This window comes from Bombus huntii, chromosome 4 (assembly GCF_024542735.1).
Source record: "Bombus huntii isolate Logan2020A chromosome 4, iyBomHunt1.1, whole genome shotgun sequence".
Classification (NCBI taxonomy): Eukaryota; Metazoa; Arthropoda; class Insecta; order Hymenoptera; family Apidae; genus Bombus; species Bombus huntii.
Genome location: NC_066241.1, coordinates 3,722,720 through 3,748,614, shown reverse-complemented (window position 1 = coordinate 3,748,614; position 25,895 = coordinate 3,722,720). Strand labels below are relative to the sequence as shown.

Genomic DNA, 25,895 nt, shown 5'->3' with positions numbered 1-25,895 from the left:
TGTTTACTGCGTGGCACGTGATCTCATCGTAACCGCTTCGATGCAGTTGCGCTTGAATTCGCAGCAGTAGTATATTTAGTGTCAGAAAATGAGAAACCGCGCGCCATTATTAAGCGGTTCAATTTTTTTTTCTTTGTCAATCGCATATTGATAACTGTGGAAGAGCCTTTGTGACAAGAAAATACTCGTACGTAACGTAGTAACTCATTACGTAGTAAATTAAAAATTTTTTTCGAATCTTAACATTCTCCGTCTTAAAACATTCAGTTAAATCAACGTGACTATAGTCGTGTCAGCGTTTTCCGTCAACTCGACCTTGGAAGCGAGATGTAAAGCTGACGTTTATTTCAGGTAATTTCTACAATCGATCGTAAATGAGATTACGTTACTTCCAACGTGAAACTCTTTACCTGTAGCATTCGTAGCATACGATATACTGTGTCAAATCTGTTTGTCAATATTAGTATATCGTCTTGTATATATCGACAAACTGGAGTATAACCCGTCGCTGTTGCAACTTGCGACGAAGTTTTTGCTTTGGCGCAGAACCTTAAATTCAAGTTTAATCGAGCGATATTAACGTCTCACGGAGTAATCTTATCGATGTTTAAGTTTTTGTTTTTAGATCGGGAGAAAGTTCGAAGTTCTTTATGTTGTAACGGATTAGTGACGATCGAAGAGGTGCGTGAAGGCTGCGCTGTACAGGAAGCATCCTCACCGATCGAGTTGCGTTCGATCTACTAATCGGACGGGTTTTGTTAGACGTCACTTTCCCCTTTGAGGCACGCCCCGCGTGCATATCCGGGGAAGAGAAACGGGGGAAAAATGCGTAGCTCGTGATACCCATGTGACTATACATAGAACGTGATATGTATTTCACGCAGTGGCGTAGGCGCTCGAAAAAGATATGCGACTGCGGTTTCTGCGCGGGCATCCTTCTTACGCGGTCGCATTCGTTGATATCCACTCTCAGACGCATCAAGCTAACTCTGTTACGGTCCGTAAATTTTTATTTTTTATATTTTATCTAATACAGAGCCGAGGCAAGGAAAGGCACATATAAATTATAATTCTTTCATATTTTTTTTAAACTTGAAAAACTCTCTAACAATGAAAAGACAAGACTCGATCGAAAATATTTGAAAACGATCCAAAGGACACAGCAGAGTTAATAAGATACAAACGAACGTTTTATTTTCACTATCGTCAGCCTTTCAAAGAGATCTCACCTATTTAATCGTCACTGTTAGCCCAATTTTTCTCCTTTTTTCGCATTTACATTTTTCCATGCGGAAAAAGAAAATTTCAAAAACAGAGTATCTAGCAACACGTTGATTTTACTAATTAACGATGACTCGTCAAACAGATGCGGTGTTTGCGGAATAACCAGTGACGCAGATATCCTTAATGCATTTTCGGAAAGTCGTATTGCACGTTAAGATTATCGAACACTCGTTACTCGTTATTCCGACGAAAGAAAAAGAAGAGAGGACAGAAATTGCATATTCTGCGCATATTTTTTGGAATAATAAACCGCGCAGTTGAAAAAGTGCGCAGTGAAGATAACGGCAAGGTATTTGACGATATCTCGGTCTTATCGGCTAATAAAAATCTTTATTGTACTCGAATTTATCCTTATCTGTTCGTGTCATCGAATTTCAGTCGCTTTGTGCATTGTTCTTCGCATCGTGTAATTAAAGATGATTAATCAGCGCAATTTAAATGCCGCGTATCTGAAATCATGATTATTTGGTAAAAACCGTGCTTTGTTTATTGATTTCAGATCGGCGAATGTTTATTCTCGCGTTCGCCGGCATTGAGAATATAATCAGAGGAATAGCGCGCAATATTCTCAGAAAACCTTGAAAATTCGTAAATTCAACGGCATTTACAAGTTTTCTGCGCGTAATAATTATCTATTTACGTTGTCGATTGGGCGGTCAAAAACACGACATTGATATGTGCGTTACAATAATACCCGAGACTCGGTTTGTTTTCGTTATTAGGTTGCATGTTATAATGAGTCCAAAGGTTAACTCGAAAGGTACAGGATATTTAACCAAACTACCAATGTTGTGTACAAAAGCATTATCAGCCTTGCTTTTTTAAACTTTCATTTATGTAGAACAGACGAAAAATGTAAAAAATGTAGAGGAGAAGCATTTAGGATCGCACAAAGAATGACGGAAAGATTCAGACGTTTCAAATTTCGCACCTATGTTTTTAAGAAACCGCCGATCCGTCAGTTTTCGCTCACTATGTGCAAACAACTTAAAAATATCGAAGTACTTCCTCGATCGAAAAACTCTTTATTTTTCTTCTTCTTTCTTTCGTCGGACGAGAACAAACGTGTTTGCGATATAAATGCGGTTCGAAGATCGTCTTCCTCGTCGAAAGAACTCAACTGGCAGACACACCCACGCGAGGAACATTCGTGGAAGATTTCGATATTTGACGAAAACGCGAAACTCTCGAGGCCACCTGCAGCCTGGAAAAAAAATCTCACGTTGTATCCGCGGTATCGCTTTTCGTGGTCTCGCGAACGTGGCGTCATAAAACGCTGAACGTTTCACCCTATTAGAACACCGGTATTCGCTTCGACGAATCTTTTTCCAGTTTCCATAGGCTACCTAAACGCGGTGTTTTTTGTTATACACAGGCTCGTCGTATCGCGTCGCTTTTTTTATTCCTTCCAACTCTATCGCGTTTTTTAATTTCATATCTATAAAAGTCGACAGGACAAAATCGCTCGAAACATTCGTGTTCTCGGATTACATTTTTATCTTCTCGTGCATCTCCGGTTAGAAAGTACCCCATTCTGGGTAGAAATATCTGAGAAGAAAAAGTTCTCCGTCGCAATGTTCTTTCTCCGATTCTCGAGCTACGACAAAAAAGTTTGTCGCGGAAAAATTCCCTTCGGCCCGGAGATTAACCATCCAGATAAGCGTAGGTTATATTTATTTTGACGAACGTTTGCCAGCAGCCCAAATAATCCGTTTTTATCATTATTTCCACCTGCTGGTATGGTTGATGGATCTCAGACGCGTCTTTTTTCACAATGTAACTACTTTTTACAGTAAATATTCGACGTATTCCTTATCCTTCGCCCTTGCTAAAGTTATACAATTTCATTTGTTATACGATTTCGATAAAGAGACCGGTCTATCGCTCGAACGGATTGTTCCGGTTTTCTCAAACAGATCTCCTAGATACGACGAAAGAGAGAAAGAGAGGAATTTCTCTCTTTTTTCACGTGGTCGTGTTTCCTCGTCGCCTAGACTATTACGTTTCTCCGCGGAAATTGCCTAGCGTTTTAATAGATGTTGCGGAGACCAAAACGTTATTTCTCTCATATATCAAACGTTTATTTTACTCATATAGAAAGAGAGCCGACCGAATACTGGAATCGCTATCAATCGTCGTCCGAGTATCGATTTCCACGGAAACCAGTTACATCGCGGTAATTCGAGCTCGCGGCTCGTATCCGTATGATACCATTGGATTGGGTTGGATGGCGAGGTGTCTCTTTCCTTCCTGCGTCGTTGAAAATATTTCTTCCCTTCGTTGATCGTTGCTGCCTCGACCGTCGATTAGCGACCGTTGCTGCTCTATTTGTTCCTCCGTTGCAGTTAAAAGGACGCGGTATTAGCCGTTAATGGCACTTGTTGTTAGCTTCGAAGCTCTGTACGAAGAAGCTTACGGAGAGACTACCGTATCGATAAACGTCGATATTTATCAACTACGATATATGTATAAGATTGCCAAGTTAGTCACGAAATATCGATAATATCGCTAGATAATGTATCTTTCAAATTCACGTGAACAACGGTATGGGTGAGTTGACGGAAGAAGCGGTGAATAATTTTTCATACGGCGAAGATGACTCGTACAGAGCAGAATAGCTTACGTTGAGAGAATTTGAATATGAACGGAAAGCATTGAATGCACACTCTGAAATCTCATAGCTGAATAGTTGTTGGATATAATGGATGCATTGAAGGAACGCGCAACTCGTCGGAAAGAGAGAAACGCGGTATCGGATATTGATAAACATTTAGCTTCTTTTTTACGCGTTTTCCGTTCACCGTGGTTAACAGATCGATCTTTAACGCGGTTCATGCATTATTTATGACGCTGTGCGTGTATACGCGCGTGTATTATGTTTTCAGCCGATATTGCTGCGAGTACGCGATAATAACGGGCTCCTATGTATACGACGAGAGATCTATCGATGAATTCTTATCGGCACGCCCCAAAAAAAAAGAATTATGTACGTACCCCGTGGCGAGATAAAATAAAATAGGAATGGAGAAGAGATAGCGATATCGAGGTCAATTTCGACCTCCCACAGATAAAATCGAAGACTTCGCTAGCTCTACGAATATCACGATTCACCGAGGAATTAGCCGTTTCTTTCGTCTTTTGCTCTACCTCCGAGTGGGCAACGTCGTCGTTGCTCCGTTGGAAATCAATGGATTCGCGGTTTCGTCACGAGTCGTTCACCTTGAGGCAGCTGCGTCCTCCAGTAAATTGAATCCAGGGAAATTGAATCAAGAGTAATTTGTACCCTATGAGCGCACGCTTTCCTCAGTCTTGGATTTACGTGCTGCCTGGTACCCGGTATAACTCGATCAATTCCAAGTGCTCGAAAAGGCTCATTTTCGGTTCTCCGCTCCGGCACAATTCCACCGAGTTTCCATCGAGAACGATCGCATTAACGTTACCATCTAGTCCGAGATTAAGGCGTTTTAGTCCAACGAATCGATAGATTATTCTCTCTGTTCTAGAATATCTATCGTTTGGAATCGAGGCGCTCGATGGAGGAGCGATACAAATTTTTTCCGATAAAGCGATAGGAGTGGGCAACGATGCGTAACATTCGTATTTAATTAGCGATGCGTTTTAATTTAATAGCTTAGAAGCGCGCAGATTGCTCTGTTGAAATGTAACTCTATTCAGATTCTTCGAACGAACGATTTATTATATATCACCAGACTGTAGATATTTGGAAATATTTGGAAATTCAAAACGTACGGTATGTTCGACACTTGGAGTAGCCGTCCGTTTATGATCGTCTGCCAATCTTTTGGCAAAATCCGAATTTCTTACCTAGAAAGAGGCTAAGAAACACTCTAAGTGTTGGGTCAGGTTTAAAGTAAAATCTGGTATCAATTAGCAATACCAGAGGATACGCAGCCACAAGAATACGCAAGTATAATGTTCGAGATAATAGATTTCCATCCCATAAAATCCACGGTAAGAAGGAAAAGCCGGGAAAGGGAAGTTAGTCTATAAAGACCGGGCGAAGCTTCTTGAGGTCAGTATTAACAGAGTCTTGCAACAGTCTTCGTGTTATACCGCACCGTATTCTGTATTTAACTTGCAAATACATAACCCAAATATACTACTACTCAGCATCTTTAATTTACATCCACCTTGAGCGTTAATATCGTTCAAGGTTCGCGATATCAATCGATCGGTTGCAAACTGACTGATCGCCGCTTAGTTGAGAATTCGCAAACACGATATGCAAAGATATACGAAATATTGAAAGCAAAGCAGTGATTGGAATATTTAGCATATGATATTGGGTTGTTCGAAAAGTGTCTTTCTTTGCAGACACGTCTTTTACGACAACGCATCTCTGTATAAACATGAAATCTAATCTGTCGAACGTTGTGATCTTCATCTCGACGAAACAAAATGGATCGTACGTGATTGGATAAAATAATATAAAACGAAAAATGTCGTGCATCCATTATCTTCTTATAAAACTGTTGAGGTTATTCGATGTGTAAACAGAGAAAACTGGTGGATAAATTGCGAGGTAGAAAATACATTTAAATAGAAGTGTAATTATCAGTAAGAATACAATTTGTGCTGGTCCAAATCCGCACGCTAGCTGTGTTACCCAATAACTGAAAACCCCGAAGCCAACGTCGCCTGTCTACCGTTTATGGTCTCTCTTTGTCGCAGTCTTTTGTCTACACGCTGTCGATGGCTTCGGTGTTCGAGAAAACTAAAAAGACCAGATTTTCTTAGAAGTGGTGACCACTTCAACAAAAACGAAAGAAACTTTTCGGACGACCTAATACATAGGATGAAACTGTGGACAAGTTTCGTTTCGTACAAATTTTCCTGCGAGATGCTGAATTTTGCCGTACAGTTCCGCGTGGTCTAGGCGCCAGGAGACTTCTCACGCGTCTCTCAGAAGTTTAAGTCACCGTACGATTCAAGGATTCGGCCGAACGTCATGTTTAGGCGGAATGTACACGCGTTCGTTCGAGGACGGCCAGTCACAATGAATAGAAAGTCCCGTCCTATATTTGGCCCCGTCTGCTGCCAAGACGCATTAACGGCACATGTATACGGGGTGAATCAACTAGTGGCGGCCCACTGTTCGATTTTCTATCAAGTCGGTCGTGTTCGTCCATCAAGAATCGAATTTCCTTGATATTTTTAGCGGCGCGCGTAGAATTTCTCGCGGGCGAATAACCAACGACCGCGGTCATCGTCTACGCGTTTGCATCTTTTACGAAGGTTACGTTGCATTTAATTTTCGATTCTCGCTGTGTGTGTGAGACGTTAATTAAATTCATCGGGATGGCTCGCGCGTACTTTATACGTCACCGAGGATCCGTGGTTACGCACATGCTAATGAGGTTGCATCGTTTGAATCACTCGCAAGCTATTCTGATCAATTTCGTAGATCGAAAATTGCGGAAAAACGACGAGGCGATGCTTGCGATAAACGTCTTTCTACGACGAACGAACTCGCAAAGCTAACTCGTTTATTTTTCGAAAAATACGTTGTACGTCACGTTACGGCCGAGTAACGAAATTAAGAAATTTGTTAGAAACGAAATCGATGGCTTTCGATGTTAACAGGTTTCGAGAATTGATCGCTGATGAGCGGATGTTTATGCATTAATGGGAAATTTAAGTACAAAGAATGCAGACGATATGCAAAGTTTTGGTTGTGTAAAATATCCAGAGAAAGGTGAAAATATAGTAAAACTGTGTTATCTTTCATCCCCTCGCCAATCTTTTAGTTGTATTCGTAAAGATACGAATTTGTACAAACATCACGAGTCTAGCAAATTTTTCAATAGTCTAGCAAATTTTTCAATACCTCTATTCGATTGGCTAAAATTAACGCCGGTTGATACTTTGTTTCGCGTCATTGCCGAGGGACAAATCTAATTGTAGACAGAAGGCACGTGCCTTCCTGCGTGTCCGGATAAGCTTCTCACGCAGGATTTTACTGAATCAGATTATCAAAAGACGCGGCTTCGTATCGATCATTTGCATGCCCGTCCTTGTTCGGTTTACCGCTGGCCAATTTAATTATATCGGCTCGCAGGGATCGGCCTTCCCATCCACTTTTTCGAATATTAAAATTCAGCCCGCTATACGTATCGACACCGACCGTCTTTTCTTTTCGTCTCTCGCGTTTATTCGTGTCGCTTTTCAAGCCCTTTCGAGAGCCGACGAATAAACACAACACGTCGCTTATTATTCAGCTTTATCGTTCGATCGTGGCTGTTGCAATTATTTACTTACCGGAGACCCGAAGCCTACGTGGTTCGTAATGCAATTCGCTTGATCCGGGATTATAATAACACAGGGATAAAGACAGCAAATAAAAGGGTTAATGTCGAAGGGAACGGAATCAGGTTAAACGTCGATGGAAATAACGAAGCTCCATAATCGTGTCTTCCGACGTGAAAAAATTAGTAGACCGTTTAAAGGTACAATTGCTGCAATTATCGACGATATTGGGAAAGGGAACCGGGTTCTTTCACCTTTCTTCCTATCTCTGACGTATCGCCGAGGTGTCGGTGATACGTTGACTGTCTGACAACCGGCACTGGCGCGCAATTTCCGCCACACCGAAGAACCGACGTTCGTAAACGAGCAAATAAACATTCACTCGGTCGGTCGATTTCTTCTATACCTGTAGGTGAACTTTGACAATGATAAAGAACATTGGGCAGGAACGTGAAACCACGCGAAAAATTAGTATTCATCGTAGCATCGACGTGTTACGGAGCGATCCGAAACGTTGAGTAATCGCATTCCTGACGATTGGACGGCGCGTTATTATTGGAATTCCGTGTTACGGGTGTCGACGATGTGCCCGATCGACCGAACCAAACGATCTATTGTGCATGGAGCAACGAATCGGTTACGACTCGATTCACCTCGACTCGACGTTACGACGACGAACGATCGTTAAATCGGTTCGCCGCGTCAGGGTCGCTGGCAATCGTCGCGTGCCCTAACATCCGTCTGCGCGCATGGAAACGCGTGGAACGCTTTAACAAATCACGATACCTGCTGCGATAACGATTCCATATTGCCTAGTAAACGATCGTTGAAAATTGACCACAGGTATTTATGGAATACCAAAATCAGTATTCCGTTTGTCGGCCAATGCGACGCTTCCGCGACACGACCAATCGTTTCTTCGAATTGCTTTTATCAAAACTGACGTGTTTAGTTTCCGCGAGATTGTTGCTATTTTTCTCGCTAATAGAATATTCATAAAGGCAACGTGCAATGTATCACGAACTTGATAAAACACTGACGTTTTTTCGTTTCACTAGGGAAAAGCATACGCAATACATATGTACATATTAACGACCAATTTTGTATATCTCATGCGGAAGATTACGTTCTTCCAATTTGGTTTTCCTTCCTTTCCATATAACTCGGTTAACGCTAAATCTGCCAGCGGCGGTCAAATCGACCGCCCTCCAACTTCTACGCAAATTTAACCATATTTAAACTTTATCATATCGCATCGTAATTTCCGACCTTTCCTAAAACATGCGTGCAATATATTTGTCGGAGAGAAAAGGACACGGAAGCCTCCCCTTTGGAACTTCGAGATAATCCCCTAACACCGTAATCTAGATTCTATCATAGGCGTAATTAAACAATTGTCGTCTTTCGATCCGATTGTATTTGTTCGAGATTCGTGATAACGAGCTTGGGCTCGAGGCGACAGCCAGTCGCCGAACGTAGCCGCGGTCACGGGATGAATGCTTTGTCTAACAAAGATACGGAGTAATTCTATAGCTCTCCTTAAAAGAAATATTTGTAGTGGCACGCGACAGTAAACGTTCCAACGGTTCCAACACGCAGATCCTATTCTTCGGGTATGATGGTTACCAGACGCCGACGCGTCTCCACAGTACGTGATCAGCTAGCCCGAGGGACGTTATAAACACTAAGATCTAATTACCTAAAGTCCTTCAAACGGACAAACAGTCTTTGTCCCAACTACGGGAAGATAGGAGAGACCTATTTTTGAACGAACGGCGTCTCCCACTAGCAACTTTCCCTCGAGGGCGGCTAGTATCTTTTTCTAACCACCGATATGGAGATTGACCAATTAGCAGCAACGTCAATTTCCCTCGCCTTCCGGACGAAGGCTATCCTCGACGAATCCCGATGATCTCGTGTACTTAGACACACCCCATCATAGTTTTCCTCCGCAGCATCATCGCGACGGAAAGTCATTCTCTCTCGTGAGGTCGTATTAGCGAGTTACTTTGTGTCTGTACGCTCGGTGGATATTCCACGTTTTAACAAAGAGTCCGACTTAGATATTGCGAGCATGTTCATCTATCATCCCGTTGACCGCGGATTCGTTATTGAACCTAGGATCATTGTCATTAGTTTCTCGAGTGTCTAATTACCACGGTTACTTGTCCAATTCTATAATAACCGTATTTGCACTAGTCAATGTCTTCTCTATTGCATAACGACAACGTGTAGTCCGAACGAAGATTCGTTTCACGCCCCTAACTCTAATTCTAATGTAAACCCGACATATTTCTCGGTATTTACTTTTGGTTTGCTCTTTTATTTTCTGAGAAAAATTGGTACTCTGTCTTGTTTACCGTGAGCGGTCAGTTTGACCGCCCGACAAAATATTTTGGTTATTCTTAAAGTAAATGCAATCGGTACAAAGAAAAGGCTGTCTCAAAGTCAAATGACAAACAAAATCGGTAATAACAAATAATAACAGCTGTTATACTCGTAATCTTGTCATAAAACTATCCATCCCTCGATCAAGATAGCCACCAGTTGTCAAGACGTATCAACTCGGACGAACCGCCATAAAATTTAACATTTTTTACGGTCCATTGTTACAGACATTTTAAAAATCGAGAAGTTTCTTAGGATTATTGCTCATTGCGATAAGACGCGGGAAAAGCTTTATCAACTCCACCCTCGAGTAACCGGTGGTGGAAAACGGCCAATACTCGTCAACATTTTCGTATAAATATCGCCGTCACAGATCATATTCTTACTTGCTATTGTCCTTTCGACTAGAATGCATCTCAGTTTGTTAGTCAGTTAGTCGAGATCTAAACTTGTTATCTCTAAAACTCAGACGGAAGGCATCTCGGAGCGTTTTGCGCAAAGTTGTTATAAAAGGAAAAGTAAAGCATATCAAATTTAACAATAATTTTGTATTCCGTACGTGGTATTATTCTTTGATAAATATTTACCCTAGAAATGTCAAGACTTCAAAAAAAAAAAAAAAATTATAAAAAAGAAAATGACGGACATAGAGGAAGACCGCTCAGTGTGCGATGAGCAAGAAACTTCAGCAATTGAAAACAGCATGGAAACACACGAGGAGTTATTTACAACCGAATCGGAGTTGAATATTGTAAATAAGCAAGGACAAAAAGGAAAGAAATTATCGTTGACAGGAAAGGGCGAGACTGATGTACAGAAACAACGTATCGAAACTGGGTCCGATGGGACAGTTTGGAGAGAAATAGATGCAAGTGCCAAATCTGGCAAGGCATCGGTTCATAATATTTTTACGGATATGTTTAACGGCATAAAGGACAAGTAAAGACAGCATTTTGTCTTATCATTGAGCACCGTACAAGGGATTATACGATAAAATATACGGAAGAAGAAGCATTTAGAGTATTGGAAACTAAGAGGGAGCTAGATGCAACAAAACTAGATGCATTTATTGCTCTGCTATGTCCGCGGTGCATATCAGGCAAAAAATTTGTGGAATAAACTTTGGAGACCTGCTGTTTTTTCCAAAAACGATGAGCAGGAATGACTTTGTTGAAATTATGAGGTTTATACTGCTTTGTAAGAAGAGCGAAAGAAGCCAACGTTTACGAGCCAATAAATTTCCGAATGGTATCTACAGTATGGAGCCAATTTACAGAGAATTCACAAAACTGTCATAAACCTGGTGCATACATTACTTTTGTATATAGAATCGCGGGAAAAACCATGCAATAAAACTATCAACAAGTTCAGATTTATTACTACAAAAAAACCTGTCAAGTAGAAAATTGTAAACGTTACAAAATTACTAAAATTTGTTTAAGGTGCGGCAAATACTTGTGCGACGAATGTACATTTGACAATAAGATAATTTGTAAAAAAATGCCGCGAAGTTGAATAAGATATACCTCTATATAAATAAAAGTGTAATTCTATTCGAGTGTATAATTGAAATTAAACGAAAGTAAATTTGAACGATATTTTATTTCATTATTTTATATACATTTAATTATGAATTAACCATTATCTATGTTAAATCGTAAAAACTATTATTTCTTTAATCACCGGTCATTTTGACCGCACACGGTAGGAACAGGTATACGCTAAGTGTCGGTAGGTTTAGCGTTAAACTGTGACAATACGAAGTACGCGATAACTGGCAAAGTATGAAAACGCAAAGGGTTGGAAGATATAAGTTAAACGTTCAGGGTAAAGCTTCCGAATAAAATTCAATTTACCTGCTGCATCTTATGCGTGCGTTTAAGTACACGCACAGTATCTGAATCTGTTAAGCGGAGGTCAATCCCACCGAATTATGGCACACGACACCCACACAGCGAATAATACGTGGGTCAATAGCTCGTTGTTCTCGACAGGAAGGTTTAGCCATCGCGGAAATATATTCCAGATATCTACCGAGTGACCTGTCGTCACAAAGAATCTGCCTAACGGGCAAATCGAATTAAATCCTTTCGCTTTGCATCCCCATTTTTTGCTTCTTCTTCCATCCATTCGATTATCTTCTGGTCCGAGTATCGTAGAGTATCGTGATTTCCAGATAAAAGGGTAGATCGCTCGCTGTATTTGCTTTTTTATCGTCAATACCGATGCTTTCTTCGTCCTCGGGCTTTCAGGTTGTTGTATCGAATCGTAATTAGGAATATGCAATTACGAAGGCCGTGTCCGCGTGGAAATTTCCAAAAAGAAATAGAAGAAGAAAAAAAATGCGGCTGCAATTCGACGAAACACTCGATCGTCGTTATATAACTAATTAACGACGAGCAAACACGTATAAAATTACACTGACTAATTGCACGCGTTATCTTGGGATTGCGAGCAAAGACGAATTGCGATAATGTCACGAAATTAGCGTTGTTCTTACGAGATATATATTTATTGCTCGCGACATTTCAGCGTTAAAATAATTACATACCGGTACGCAATAGGAATTGGTAAGACTCGTAATGAATATCTTAATTATCGGAAAAGATCATCGGAGATTCGATCTCTTTTCTTATCTTGTTTTTACTGGCAGTTTTTGCGATTCCGTATCATCCTTCCTCCCTAGCGGATGCAAGATAAATGCGTCGCTGTCACATTTACGCTCGCGTGCTTCTTCCATCGTGTTTCTATATTATGTTAATCGTTCGTGGGCAATAGCCGTCTTCCGGCAATAGCCCAACAGGTTTCTGTCATTTCTCACTGGGATTATTTTTTTCATGCGCGGCTTCTAGGCTGAAGTTGCTGCGAGAATTTGGGTCACGAAGCAAGGCCAAACGCCGTGGTGGTTTTGCGATTTACGGCAACATCGTGAACGTAATTCGATTTACGTTTATACCTGTATCCTCTGCTCTTTGACTTTATGAAACTTTCATGACGAAAGATTATCTACCGTCGCAATCTTGAGATATAGTTTCCGTTCTTTTCAACTTCTTTACGGACGATTTTACTTCCGTTCGCGGTTTGTACGTCCTCGAGACTTGGCAAGGCCACCACGATCCACATCATCGACCTTCCATGTTCTCGCCTCTCGAATTCGTCATCTTACCTTCATGCTGAAGAATCAGCATCCTTCTAAATCATTTCTAAAGACGTAAATTTCTTACTTCGTTCCACTCTAGTCGTTCGAATCATCGTCACGTAGGACACGGTTTCGTTCTCATGAATCTTGTACAAAAACAATTTCCACTTAATCGATGGTTTTTAGCGTTCAGATAAAAGAAGATACGATCCAAGGCTGTTCCAGCGAAAGTGCTCAAGACTCGCTTATCGCGACCAGCGGTCGATTTTATTAATCGAGGAAACGCTAGTATCTTTGATGTTTCTTCTAAATAGAATTCGGTAATGCATCGATCAACTCGAGAGAGAAGAGAGAGAGAGAGAGAGAGAGAGAGAGAGAGAGAGAGAGAGAGAATCGATGAAATAGCGGGTGCACATCGCGTCGAAGGTGAACTAATTGCGTCGCAGTTAATTACGCCTCTGGTTGATTACGTGCAAGTTTGTCGTGCACCAGCGAGCTTGGTCCGTCCTGAGACCGCTCAAAGCGACGCCTTTCATCGATGTTATATTATTAACTTCGTTAATCGTTTCCCATAGCCACGGTGAAAAGAATCGTCGTCCTTTATTGCTGCTTTCTTCCTTTCTCTCCCTCTACATCCTCTCTCGGCATCTTTGTTTCCCTCGCTATCGATAAGGGCGTAGCGCAATGCGCGTTTCAACGACCGATTTATTTTAAAGCGGACAATTGATCTTTCGGCTAGTTCTGCATCCGCGAGGGGTGAAAGGAAGCGAGCTGGAGCCTCGGTGAATCGAGGAGAACGCTGCGAAAGTGGTCCTCGTGGAACGAGCTCGTTTCTCCGCGAAACAATCGAGCGTTTTCTCCAAGTTCGTTTATCGGTCGCTCGTTGAAAAAATTATCGCCGAGAAAAGTGCATTATACATCGAACGAAAGTAATTGGAATCGCTTGGAACACGTTGATCGACGTTTCGAAAGTTGCACGCTAAATAAAGGTCTTACTCCGGTTTCTGGCATTTGAACGATATTATTATTAGAAACTGATTCAACGTGATATAGCGTGGTAGATTCGTTTTGTAGGACTTGGGAATATTTACCCAATATTTTTGAAACGGTCGAGCGTTTCACGGACGCCATTTATCGATCGATTAAAAAAAAAATAGGACGTTTCTTTCGTTATCACCTGTGTTATCGCATAGCATCGTTTCCTATCTTTTCTCTTTCCTTACGCATTGTCTGTCATTTCATGGAAAAACTTACGTTTATCTGGCGTCCGTGGATCAAGGGTTTAATCGATCATTTCCCCGACGAATATTCGACCTTGGCTACGAAGCAACAGTTCTACGTAGCTATACTACGACGCTTACTGGAACGCGTGGATACTGTCGGAAAAGCTCTTCCTTCTTGCCAGTACGATTCGATCGCTCGACCTTGCTGTAAAATAGCAGAGAAACGCGCGAATTTAGACACGATTACTTTCCATCGGAATCGATAATCGGATTAATCGATTTTCCGTCGCTTTGATTACGCTACCTCCTAATCTTCTAAAATAGCAGATTACGTTTTCGTCGGATATTTCGAAGATTCGTAATCGTAGATAGGTCGATATTCGATGACTTTTCTCTTTGCCCCTACTGTCTGTTCCTTAACTTAGGAAATTCTTTTGAAATTATTCTGCTGCTCTTCTTTCTTAACGTACCGAAGCTGTAGGATTTTGATTCCCCTTTATTCGATGATTATTCAAAAGACATTGTACTGGAACGTCTATCGTAGAACCGTAATGGAACCGGACGCGAAGAATAATTACCAATCGATTGCCAATACCTCAGCCGCGTTTTCTCGTGATCCCGCATGCGGAGCTGTTCGAAAGGAAATGAAAGACCGAACTGGGACAAATGTCCCGCCGCTAACTTTTGCAAAACGAGCCAGATCGGGAACGGAGTATTTCGGGAGAAAAATTAAGGTACTTCTACTTGTTCGAAAATCAATTGCCCACTTCCCGATACTCGTTAAACCGCGTAACCCTAGGAATCTTCAACGATTGTTAGCCGAATTTTGGCTAGCAATTCGTTCGTAACCTGAATCGATCGATGGGCTATTTCGTTACGTCGATGAAGGACGAGTCTAACTTTCGATCACGTTCGATTTATTCGACTTTTAATCGCAAACCTCTCGCCTCTGAGAGAAGCCTGGACTTTTATTTCGTTACATGCGTGCAGCAGAGAATCCTAGAAGTTTCAGCAAATCTAAAATACATTGGCGCGATGGTACTAATGGCAAAGGCAGACGCATGTCTGGTGTTAGAGTTTAGTTCAATTTGACGATGTTTATACGACCTCGTGGAAACGGAGCGTTTTTACGCAATGCATCCTCGTCTCCTCTTCCTTCTTCTCCTCTTCGTCCGTCTCGTTTCCTCTTAACCCCAATCGCCTCTCCTTATACTCTAACATCGATGAATCGAGAAAACATTCGTTTGATCTCGACGAATAGCAGGGAAACTTTCCGAAGGGCACTTGGATCAATTATAAGTTTTACAAGTGCGTTGCTTCGGAGCAACGATACAAGTTACTCCGTCTGATTCGAACTTTCGGATTATCCATTTTATAACTGGAATTATCCAGTTCGCTCCTCCCGTTTAATTTTCATATTTCTGGCTCGGCTAGTTTAACGATTAGTCGCCGAAGGTGTTCTTCGAATCGAATGGAATGTCGTGACGTCCCATTTAGCTTCGAGTTAAGGTAACCTAACCCCCGTGCCCCTTTTTTATTTTAACCCTCTATCAACCCATACGCTTCCCTGAAACTGTTTGCGCGTTATGCCAGCAGATTTCGTAACATCTGCGATACGTTCGCGAGAAAATAGTCGATAGAAAGCCGTATTAAAGCATAGTAGGAAATACGCGCGATGTAATATCGACGCAAGAATATTACGCATCGGCGTCTAGGTTGCGCGTCGTTCCTAAATTTATCGAGAAGCCCGATAGCCACAAAGTGGGCCACGCTCTCGGTAGTAGCCGATGACCACGTAGTTACTATATCATTAGGAACGGTCTCGCGACCTTACGTGTAAATATATTTAAGCAGTCATGTGTCGGAACACACGGTACACAGAAAACGTGACGTAAAGTTACGTGCGTCAACACTCTGTCCGACACTAAATATAGGTGATTCCAGTCGACGCCAACATCGTGTTCGTTTTCTTGACGGAACTGCTAAAATCGACGTTCTTTACGGCGCTCCACCTTGTCCCTACCAGTTCTTCGTCGTCGTGATTCAACATCGAACGCTGCACATCGTGTCCGTGATTCGCGTTTCATATGTATCGCGCGCATAATTCGAATTCCACGTTCTGGCGGCATCGAAACGCGACGACCTCTCCTATTTGTGGAATAAACGTTTCGAGTTTTTCAAAGGCGATGGAATTTTTTGTTTCGCGTTAATTAATTTCTGCCTGTTTGACGTTTCGTTTCATTTCGTTTAACGTTTTAACCTTACGCTATTAATTCGTCGACGTTTCGACGCTGCAACGAGAAGTGTACGAGAACTTTAGTAACCGCTCGATTAAATACAGCGTGTTAGAGGATAAAGATAAAGGTATCTCGTCTTTCTCGTCTTTTTTTTTTATATTGAACGTGCAACGAACGGTAGTGAGATTTTCCACGACGAAGCCTCGTTACCTAATGTACGCTCGGCGCACGATGCGCGTTCGCTTCCAACTACGTGACTGTGTACACGTCGTATATTCCTTGTACACTTGTGACACAGTTCCTCGCGAGCCAACGTGGTTCCGTTTGTCGTGTTATTTCTTTTATCAACTAATTACAAGGCAGGATCGTTGGATCCGTGCTAGCGAACGTTTTTAACGAGCTAACTTCCCCTTTGATCACTCGCCCGATTCTATCCAGCCTGATACAAAGACGATCTTTATCGTCAGAATCTGCAATCCGTAAACAGACTCGATCGTCTATCGTTGCTTTAATTTATCCATTCTACTTCGAAATACGTATATACGTATACAGTGGTTCAGGGACATACTCGAACGCTAATAGGAATCTTTTATGAATATATTACGCCTGTTATACAAAACACTGTATATATAATATATACAGGGTGGTTGGTAACTGATGGTACAATTGGATAAAATAATATAAAACGAAAAATATCGTGCATCCATTATTTCCTTATAAAACGAAAGAAACATTTCGGACGACCTAATACATAGAGATCTTTAGAGATTACCATAAAAATCTGTTTTATACAGGGTGGTTGGTAACTGGTGGTACAAGCGGAAAGGGGATGATTCTACGCGAAAAAAGAAGTCGAAAATATAGAATAAACATTTTTCGTTCGAGGCTTTGTTTTCGAGAAAATCGACTTTGAATTTTCGCTCGGTACGCGTGCATTTTATCGCCGTCGTCCGAAATGTTTCTTTCGTTTTATAAGGAAATAATGGATGCACAATGTTTTTCGTTTTATATAATTTTATCCAATTACGTATAATCCATTGTTACGCCCGATGACTCCCTACACAAACCAGGGCCGCGGGCAACATGACAGTCAGATATCTACATTCTCCTATTGTGTACCCTCAATAGTCTCAAGGACCCACGATAAATCCCAGGAATTTTCTAGTTAAGGTTCTTCAGACCGAACAAATATCTTTTGACTCGAATTGTTTTCTAAATTTATTGTCTACTCCGGGAAGTTACGGGAAATTTGGGTTTTCTCACGTACGATGCTTCCCACTAGCAACTTTCCCTCGCGGGTGATTAGCACCCTTTCCTCACCCACCAACCTGGTAAATCGACCAATTGACAGCGAAGTCTATGGTATTTCCCTAACTTGTCCTTAACGAATCAGCTTATCTCGTGTCCTTGGACTCACCCATCGCAAGTTTTCCTCCGCAGCATCATCTTCACTGAAATTTAGCTGTTCTACATTTTTTGACCCGTCACCATACAAACTTACGTTGCCTGCTCTGCACAGTAACTTTGTCTATCAATCAAGATCTTAATTACTTTCATTGACTTATATCTATCTAGTCTACGAGTTGTTGGAATAAACTGTAATTAATAACCTGTTAACTCAGTGTATATTCGATTCAACCGCCTCTATTATCCTAACCGAAATAGGAGATCGATCAGTTCGTGGCGTCGATTTTCTAATCACAACGGGAATTTACGACTCCCGTTGACGCGCTTCCTCGCGATCGCGTCTCTCCGCAAACGGTCGAAACATCCATTTTGTTCTATCAAGATAAAGATTACAACGTTGGACAGATTAGGTTTCGTGTTTGTATAAAGATGCGTCGTTGTAAGAGACGCGTCTGTAAGAGAAAGACACCTTTCGGACAACCTAATAGTATCTGAAAGACTTAGAAATAGCCTTCGCGACAAAGCTACATCGGCCATACAGGCGTTTAGAACTCTGATAGAAGAGATAAATCACGCAACTTGAATTTCTATTATCGCTGGCTTATCCAATCGCATCGCTCGTGGGTGTTGCGTTCGATTCTGAAAATCTACGTTACTGATAGTCGTAACCCGTTTCGATTGCGTTAACAACCGATTAATCAGCTCTTAAGCAACTCGATTAAAAACGTTTCTGTACTCCTTTTCTTCTTTCTATCGTTCTTACTGGTTGGAAGAGTCGTCTGTAAAAGTGAACGCCGCGTTTAAGAAGCAGCTTGGCTGAACGCGCGTAAGTGCCAGCTGAACTTTCCGGCGCCCCTACTTTTATGGACAGGATAGAGTTCGTTTGCGTATAGCATATTTTACGACGATCCGTATATATTACGTTGTTTGTTGATTAAACCTGAAATATTCTCTGCTCGACTTCGCACGCTAAATCTTGCATACATCGAAGGATGCGTGAAATTTATGCATTCAGGCTATCGCAAAACTGAAACTTTGACTATCCGAAAAATTCCATTGGTTTCGTACGTAAGCGTTTCTTAGAGAAGTGAAAGCTAAATCTTATGATAGCGTCAAATTGTACGCGTTCGCGACACCGTAAGGTTTCGAGTCCAATCATCCGGCAAAAAGGAGAGAAAAAATTCTAGCGGTTTAAATATCTTTCGAAGATTCAAAGTATCGTAGTAACGTCGAGAATCGAATTTGGCTAAGATGCAGAGGCCAGACGTTCCGAGCACGTGTATAACGAGTCTGTTATCAATCCGTATTACGATCCTTTTGCTTTTCACGTCGACCAGATTCCACGACTGGTCGACTTTGCGCGCCACGTCGCGTCGCGTTCGTGTCCTCGACATATTTATCGTGCTACAGAAACCACTCGCGACGCTGAGGAAAGAGATGACGCCGATCGCTGGAATTCACGATAAGCCTCGTTTCTTACGTCGACAAGGTAATCGGTGAATTACGAGACCTATTATAAAGTTCGTCCGTTGCCGAGGTCTTTGATCTCCGGTGATTTCCGGTCTTTCTTGGTCGCTCTTTATCGTACGCTTTTCAAGAACGCGTATCTTTGGTAAAATAACGTCTTCGACGCTCCTATTCTCTCGACCAAGACACAAAGACGTCTTACGCTTTAATTTATTTCATCGATGGTTTTACAACAACTTGACTCAAGATTTATAACGAGATCTTTATTTCACAGACGTGGTTTTTAGACGTGTATCGCGGTGATAAAAAAAAAAGGTAATGCAAATGGCACGAAGAACGCGAGGTCGCGTTGGAAATAAACCGTGTTACAGGTATCTTCTTGATATTCTCAAAGGATAAAGATTTACAAGGCAAACTTGGCGAGTTTCTTAATGATCGTACGGCGAAATTTCGCGAACATCGCCAAGCGAATGCAGCGAGTCGCGACCGAAATATCAAACGCGTATACCTGGCCAACGCGCACGTTTCTCTGGAGTTTTCATAAATTTTATAATTGTCGGGTCACGCGAAGCTGCACGATTTATCGCGATGAATCCTACGATCTAATGTCATCGCCCTGCGGTCTACGTATGTCTATCGAACGTGCACGCTATGCGCGCTTTTCGCGTGATAAAGCCGACAAGAAGACGAATGAGAGATTTTCGGTCGTTCGAACGATAATAATCATCGTTTCCGCTGCTATAGGTCACGAACTCCTTATCGACAATCGAATCGAACAAAGAATATTTCCTTGTCTCTGTACGGAGTAATAGCCCAGTTACTCGCGCTTTGACGCGAACAGCGTCGAAATTTCTATCAGAGTCACAAAATTTCCCAGTCGTACGGAACGCTCTACGAAAGAAAGCAAAGGAAACGCCAACGCGAGTTCTCGGAACGTACGCGTGATGCGACATTCTATCGCGGCGATTCGAAGATTAAGAGTAACGCAGGTAGATAGGACAGGCGAAAAGAGCGATGGTCGCGAGAGAACGACCGTTCGACGCTCGTTCTCGCGTCATGGATTTATTTTCACTTTTCGCACGTCTCTCTACCAAATTGCCGCTTGGACTCGGTGCCGCGGGGGCGTTTTATGGAATTTTAGAATTTTGCTCCGCCTGATCGGACGTACGTCGACCTTCGGCACGGTGCCAGCTCGAAACCCGAACTCCACTCGGATTCGAACCGAATGAATGAAAGTCGTTGCCGTCGATTGATTTTTTGTTACCGTCACCCGGCCGGGACGTTTGAAATATTCCCGATGCGTCTACAGACGTCGTTGAATCCTAGCAACCGACCGGTTTCTCGGCCTTTCCAACTCGCAAATGCAAATACGATTTCATCGTGGGATTATTCGAAGCTTTCTCGCGAGATACGTTCTAACTCTATTTTTAGCTTCGCATATTTTTCTCTAGCATATTGATTCTGCTATATTTAAGCGTTTGAAATTAAACGACCATTCTCGCGAACGGCAGACGAATCTCTTTTACTCGAAAGGAATCTGACTTTTTATCCTGCGCAGATTGCGGTCGTAAGAAATTCTTGATAGATCGTCGTCGTATTCTCGTCGATCTCTCTCTCTCTCTCTCTTTCTCTTTCGTTCTCTGACCGAGATATCGAAACGTCTCGCATTCATAGAAATCATATCCAAGATGTACGCGAGGACAGTTCTCCGTCAAAACAAGCTTTACGCTGCGTTCGTTCGGAAACTTTTATAACAAGGTTTTGCGATGTATCTGTAATCATGATCTCCGCAAGGTTAACGAGTCGAGTTATTTTTGCGATATCGTCGCGACGTTCAGGATTATCGTCGCAGGAATTCAGCGTAGGATCGATAATTCTACGGACGAACGCGAAGTCGTAACTGACATCCTTATCGACGAAGCGTCACGTGTATTCGATCGCGAGCTATGTACATTCCTAGAAAAGCCTCTTGGTTCGTTCGACGAGGCTTCCAACATCGCGAGCCGCAATTACGTACGAGGCACGGCATCGTAACCAACGATGTCTACGGTCGCTGGAAAATACGCTTTTTAGATTTAGGATTCTCTTATTCCCTGTATGGGTTCTCGGAAGCATGAGCGTTACACGCGTAACAAGTAAGTAAACAGATCACACGAGGTTAGATAATGGTATTAAAGCTTTAACAGGATTATGTGGTAGCACGATCGTATAACGAAGATTTATGGTAATACCAACGACGAACAACAAATCGACGGGTTAACGCGTACACGCGTTCGTCACGTGTTCGAATTTATCCGCCATAAATTTCTTATCGTCCGGTTTCATGTAATTCGAGCGTTGGCTAGAAAGATATTTCGATGCTCGAACGCACAGCAATTTCCATCGTGCGACGTTCTTTCGTGTTCGTGCCGCGAGGTTTCGGCCAACGAGGAACGAAACAAAATTCGCACGCAGCGCGAGTCGTGTAATAGGCGGGGTTCGATCGCAAACAACCAGCCGACAGTTTTCCTCCTCTCGTTGTTTTCCCTTCGTCGGTTTCCTATTTCTCGATAGCAGTCACTCCCGTGGTTTCACGGAGATTCGTTTAATCCGCGAGAGAAGAACGCTTGGAGCCCAGCTGCGTCGATTTTCACTCTATCGTCCAATAGATGCCCCTCGTCGCTGCTATCTTAAAACAGGATACGAATTTGTATCGGTAGCTAACCTCGACTCTTCGCTGACCACTTGTTAGTCGGAAATTAACTGATACCACGGTCTTCTATATTTGGAGCGAGGAACCTGCACAAGCCGAAATTCATTGAACCGTCAAGGTTCAACCAACCACCTCTCTCGAACGATATCCTTTGGCAAAATTTCCTCCACGTATTTCAAGACTCGCTGAGTATGTATACATTGTGGAAAGAATAATAAACGACGTTCGAGACGATTCGAAGCGGCAGAGGTCTTTATATTTCGCAGATGCATACGATTTTTTACAAACTACCTAAGCTGGTCAAGTTAATTTCAAGTGTTCGCTGACGCTACGTATGCAAAATACGATCATACACCGCCATAAGTTACAATTTAGTCGACTATTTCGATATCTCGTATAGATACTAAATCTATTTATGCAAGATATATAGCGTATCCGTTTAGAGTGCGCGCCATTGTAAAAATCTAGTTAGACCGCCGCTAATAAATCGAGGGAAATTCGTGCGTTAAGAAGTTGATCGATAATTCTAAATCTTTTCGTAATTCTTGCAACGAGCACCCTTTTGCGTTATAAAATTTTCACGCTTCTCTGATAATTCAGGAGAATCGGATCGTTTAAAAAACCTGACGCTGTTGTACGTATCTCTCGTATAATTGTTTGCATCGTCGCACACGGTGAGCACCTTTCTTTCTTAGAGAATATCACGGGTAAAGAGTCAAAGGTGGTACACGGGTGAACACATGGATGGGTCGTTGAGGTTGACGCGTGGGTATCGTCAAAGTATCGCGAAACAACCGTCGAATATGCGATCGGATAATCGCGATAGGCGCGTGCTTTCAGCCTGACGATGACGACGATAACGGCGAGCGCAGTCAGCCGAGGACCCACCTACTGACCTACACACGTGCAAAGAGAGCGCCACTGCTCGTCCGTGGCTCTCTGCGTGTCTCGGGTTTATTTGCGTTTCATTGTAATCCGAGTTCATTCTCCTTTTGCTCTGTTTCGCGCCCCGTCTCTGGTCGCCTCGCGTGCCAATGAATGGACCACATGTGCAAGCGCGCGTGCGTGTGCGTGCCGATCGCCTTCGCGAGACGATCCGTCATCCGTTTCCGCTTACGATACTCGCTTTACAATTCAAAATAACGATCGCCGCTAAACCGGGTCGAAACTCGCCCCGATTCGCCGATGGTCGATCGAGTTCCGCAGAACAGACATTTGGCGCTTCTCCGTCGATCGTCGAATTCAATGTCGACGAGAGCGTTCGTACAATCGGCTCGCTATAATAATAATACGAAGAATCTCTTTTTGTCGGATAGATCGGCGCCGAACTCGCTCCTTGGCGCCAATAGCCTTATCTCGCCTTGTTTTCGTTGTTTTATCTACGCGCGTTGAGTAACTCGCATGTTATGCCGAGTACACGAGATATTTAGTACACCGAGGCTGCCACTCTAAGGTCAAGTTTCCGCGGATCGATGTTCGCTGTTCTGTCGTTTATGCGATAATGCGCGGTTAATTGAGCGGGATGCCTGGAACCAGTTAATTTACTCGCAAAGCTTAACGCGAACCAAATTTGATGGTTCGCGTCGAGTTATCGACAGACTCGCAACGAGAGAGGCATCGAACGAGACTCCATTTATTTGAACGAAATTTTAGTCGGTGTTGAATCAAATAAACTTCTGGCGCATGAATTCGTTTACCTAAACGCGGCCTCCCATTGCGTGAACTCTAATTGTACAGATTATTTGTCTTCCGACAAATTACGCGGTAACGAAGCGTCGGACGATCTAACGGTCTGGAGCAGCAATTTTCTAATTAACCGCGCTCCATTTTTCAAGCTTTCCAGCCAAGCTTCGAAAAGCTGTTACCACTTCGTTATTGAAACGTAATTCGTGAATGTATCGCGCTGCCTCCCCATATACGTATGTGTGTCGCTGAAAGCCGCACCGAGAGGCGTAACGGGTTGATGCGCGTCACTTACTTTTCAGCTGTTCATTTATAACTGACGGCCAGGTCTATTTTAATCGAATATTCCGTTTGGACCGATTCCCAATCGCGACAGCCCTTAAGAGTGTCAAGCCTGTCCGAGATAAGATTAAACGTGTTTACGAGCGCAATCTTGACCCTTGCACTTCGTTCGCATCTTTTATATGCGTTTCACGTCGTTTCTTTTTCAACGCCCCGCTCTGCGTAGGTTCGAGAAATAGTATCGCTTTAGCGTCGTACCGTTTTCATTTGGCACTGGTTTCTCCCCATTATTGGCCCATTACGCGACATTCCATCTCTCCTTCTGCTTTTCTCCTTCCTTTCTCTATGTTTTTACGCGCTTGTTCGCGGTAGAAAAAGGCACGGCAAGCGGCTCGATACGGTTCCTTCGACTCGCACTTTAAACGATAATTTCGCCCTCGCGTGTTTAACAGACGGCTTCTCTCCTCGTTTCTATCGTTTCGCATCGAATACGTGGCTAGTTTCTCGCCTGCTTTTACCGCGATGCCCCGAACAGATGACACGAGCTATTCGATGGAATCGGATAGCAGACACGACGCGACTACCGTTTCAAACAGAATTTCTAACGTACGTTATGCTACGCATAAGTTATATTATGGTCGAAGTGTTCTCAATAAGAGCCTGTTCATTTTGACAAAAGGCTTCCTTCCACGCGCGTTAAACAACTAAAGAGAAACGAAAGTTACAGGCAGCTTTGATGGTTCTGCATAGGGTTAACAGTCCGACGAGCGAGTTTACGATTTTCTCCGGAGTGGAGAAGAAAAATAGAAACTCCGAGACGAACTTTATATCGGCGACTTTTCGTTATCGCTATGTCGGCGATTCTTTGAGCATATGGTAACAGAGTTGATAATCCGCTGCTTTTTTTCTGAATTTTGCTTGCGTTAGAGAAGATAAGAATTGCGATCGTAACGAGATTTTTCAAACTTATACTACGTTACGTTAGGTTTCAGGGTCTTTGTGAATTTGAAGTTTATCGTTTTTACGATTCGCATGTTGCAGGTTCTGCATCTGTGGAACAGAAAAATGGTAACGGTAGCACGAAGAACAACAAAACGAATAACAATGGGGTCGAGGTGAACAGAAACGAGGAACAAAATGGTTCTGGCGAGGTCAAGAGCCAAGCCAAGAAGAAGCCGAACGCACCTGGGAGCGGTCCTCTGTTGCAACAAGCGTACGTTTCGATAGATTCGCCCGTATATACTCCAATTTCTGTCGATCGCGTAATATATTATTCGTGTACTTGCTAAATTGTCGCTACAAACGAAACATATAGTATCGTTTTAAAATGACCGCGGAATAACTTACGAATTAATCATTTTTCAACTTTACAGAGAGATATCCACCAGCCAACTCGACTTCTTCAAGATGCTTGACGAGAAAATCGAGAATGTAAGTTGTTCCTTCGAGAGTTCTAACATTGCGCAACGCTCGAATATACTTTTCGTCGGCTGGTTTTTATGTAACGTCCAAAAAAAAAAAAAAAAAAGAGAAAATGCACGACGCGATGAAAATTTCGACTTAAAAAACGATCAGGATCAGCCTGAAATTACACGGTGTATCCCCTATCGTGTCGATACATACGTATTGGAATCAGAGCACGTAGAGTAAACGTTCCCTTAAGGCTTCGTAGACCTTGCGGTGACCTCGTCGCAATAATAATATTAATTCGTGCGCCGCGTTGGTCAGTCCGTCGAATGTTTTATCGATCGTGGCATACGAATTTGTTCGATATTTCATCGGCTGTATATTTAATGCTCATGCGTTTGCCTCGAAGATGCTCGCAC

General features: G+C 42.5%; 1 protein-coding gene across 3 annotated transcripts in view; it reads left to right on the top strand.

Annotated features, from left to right (window-relative positions):
- LOC126865249 (uncharacterized) overlaps positions 1-25,895 on the top strand; it is a 36,880-nt gene that overhangs the window by 7,716 nt on the left and 3,269 nt on the right. For all 3 annotated transcript variants that reach the window (XM_050617579.1, XM_050617578.1, XM_050617580.1), the window contains 2 exons: positions 25,111-25,282; positions 25,443-25,500. In XM_050617579.1, coding sequence (XP_050473536.1) covers positions 25,111-25,282; positions 25,443-25,500 — 230 coding nt within the window. The remainder of the gene's footprint in view (positions 1-25,110; positions 25,283-25,442; positions 25,501-25,895) is intronic.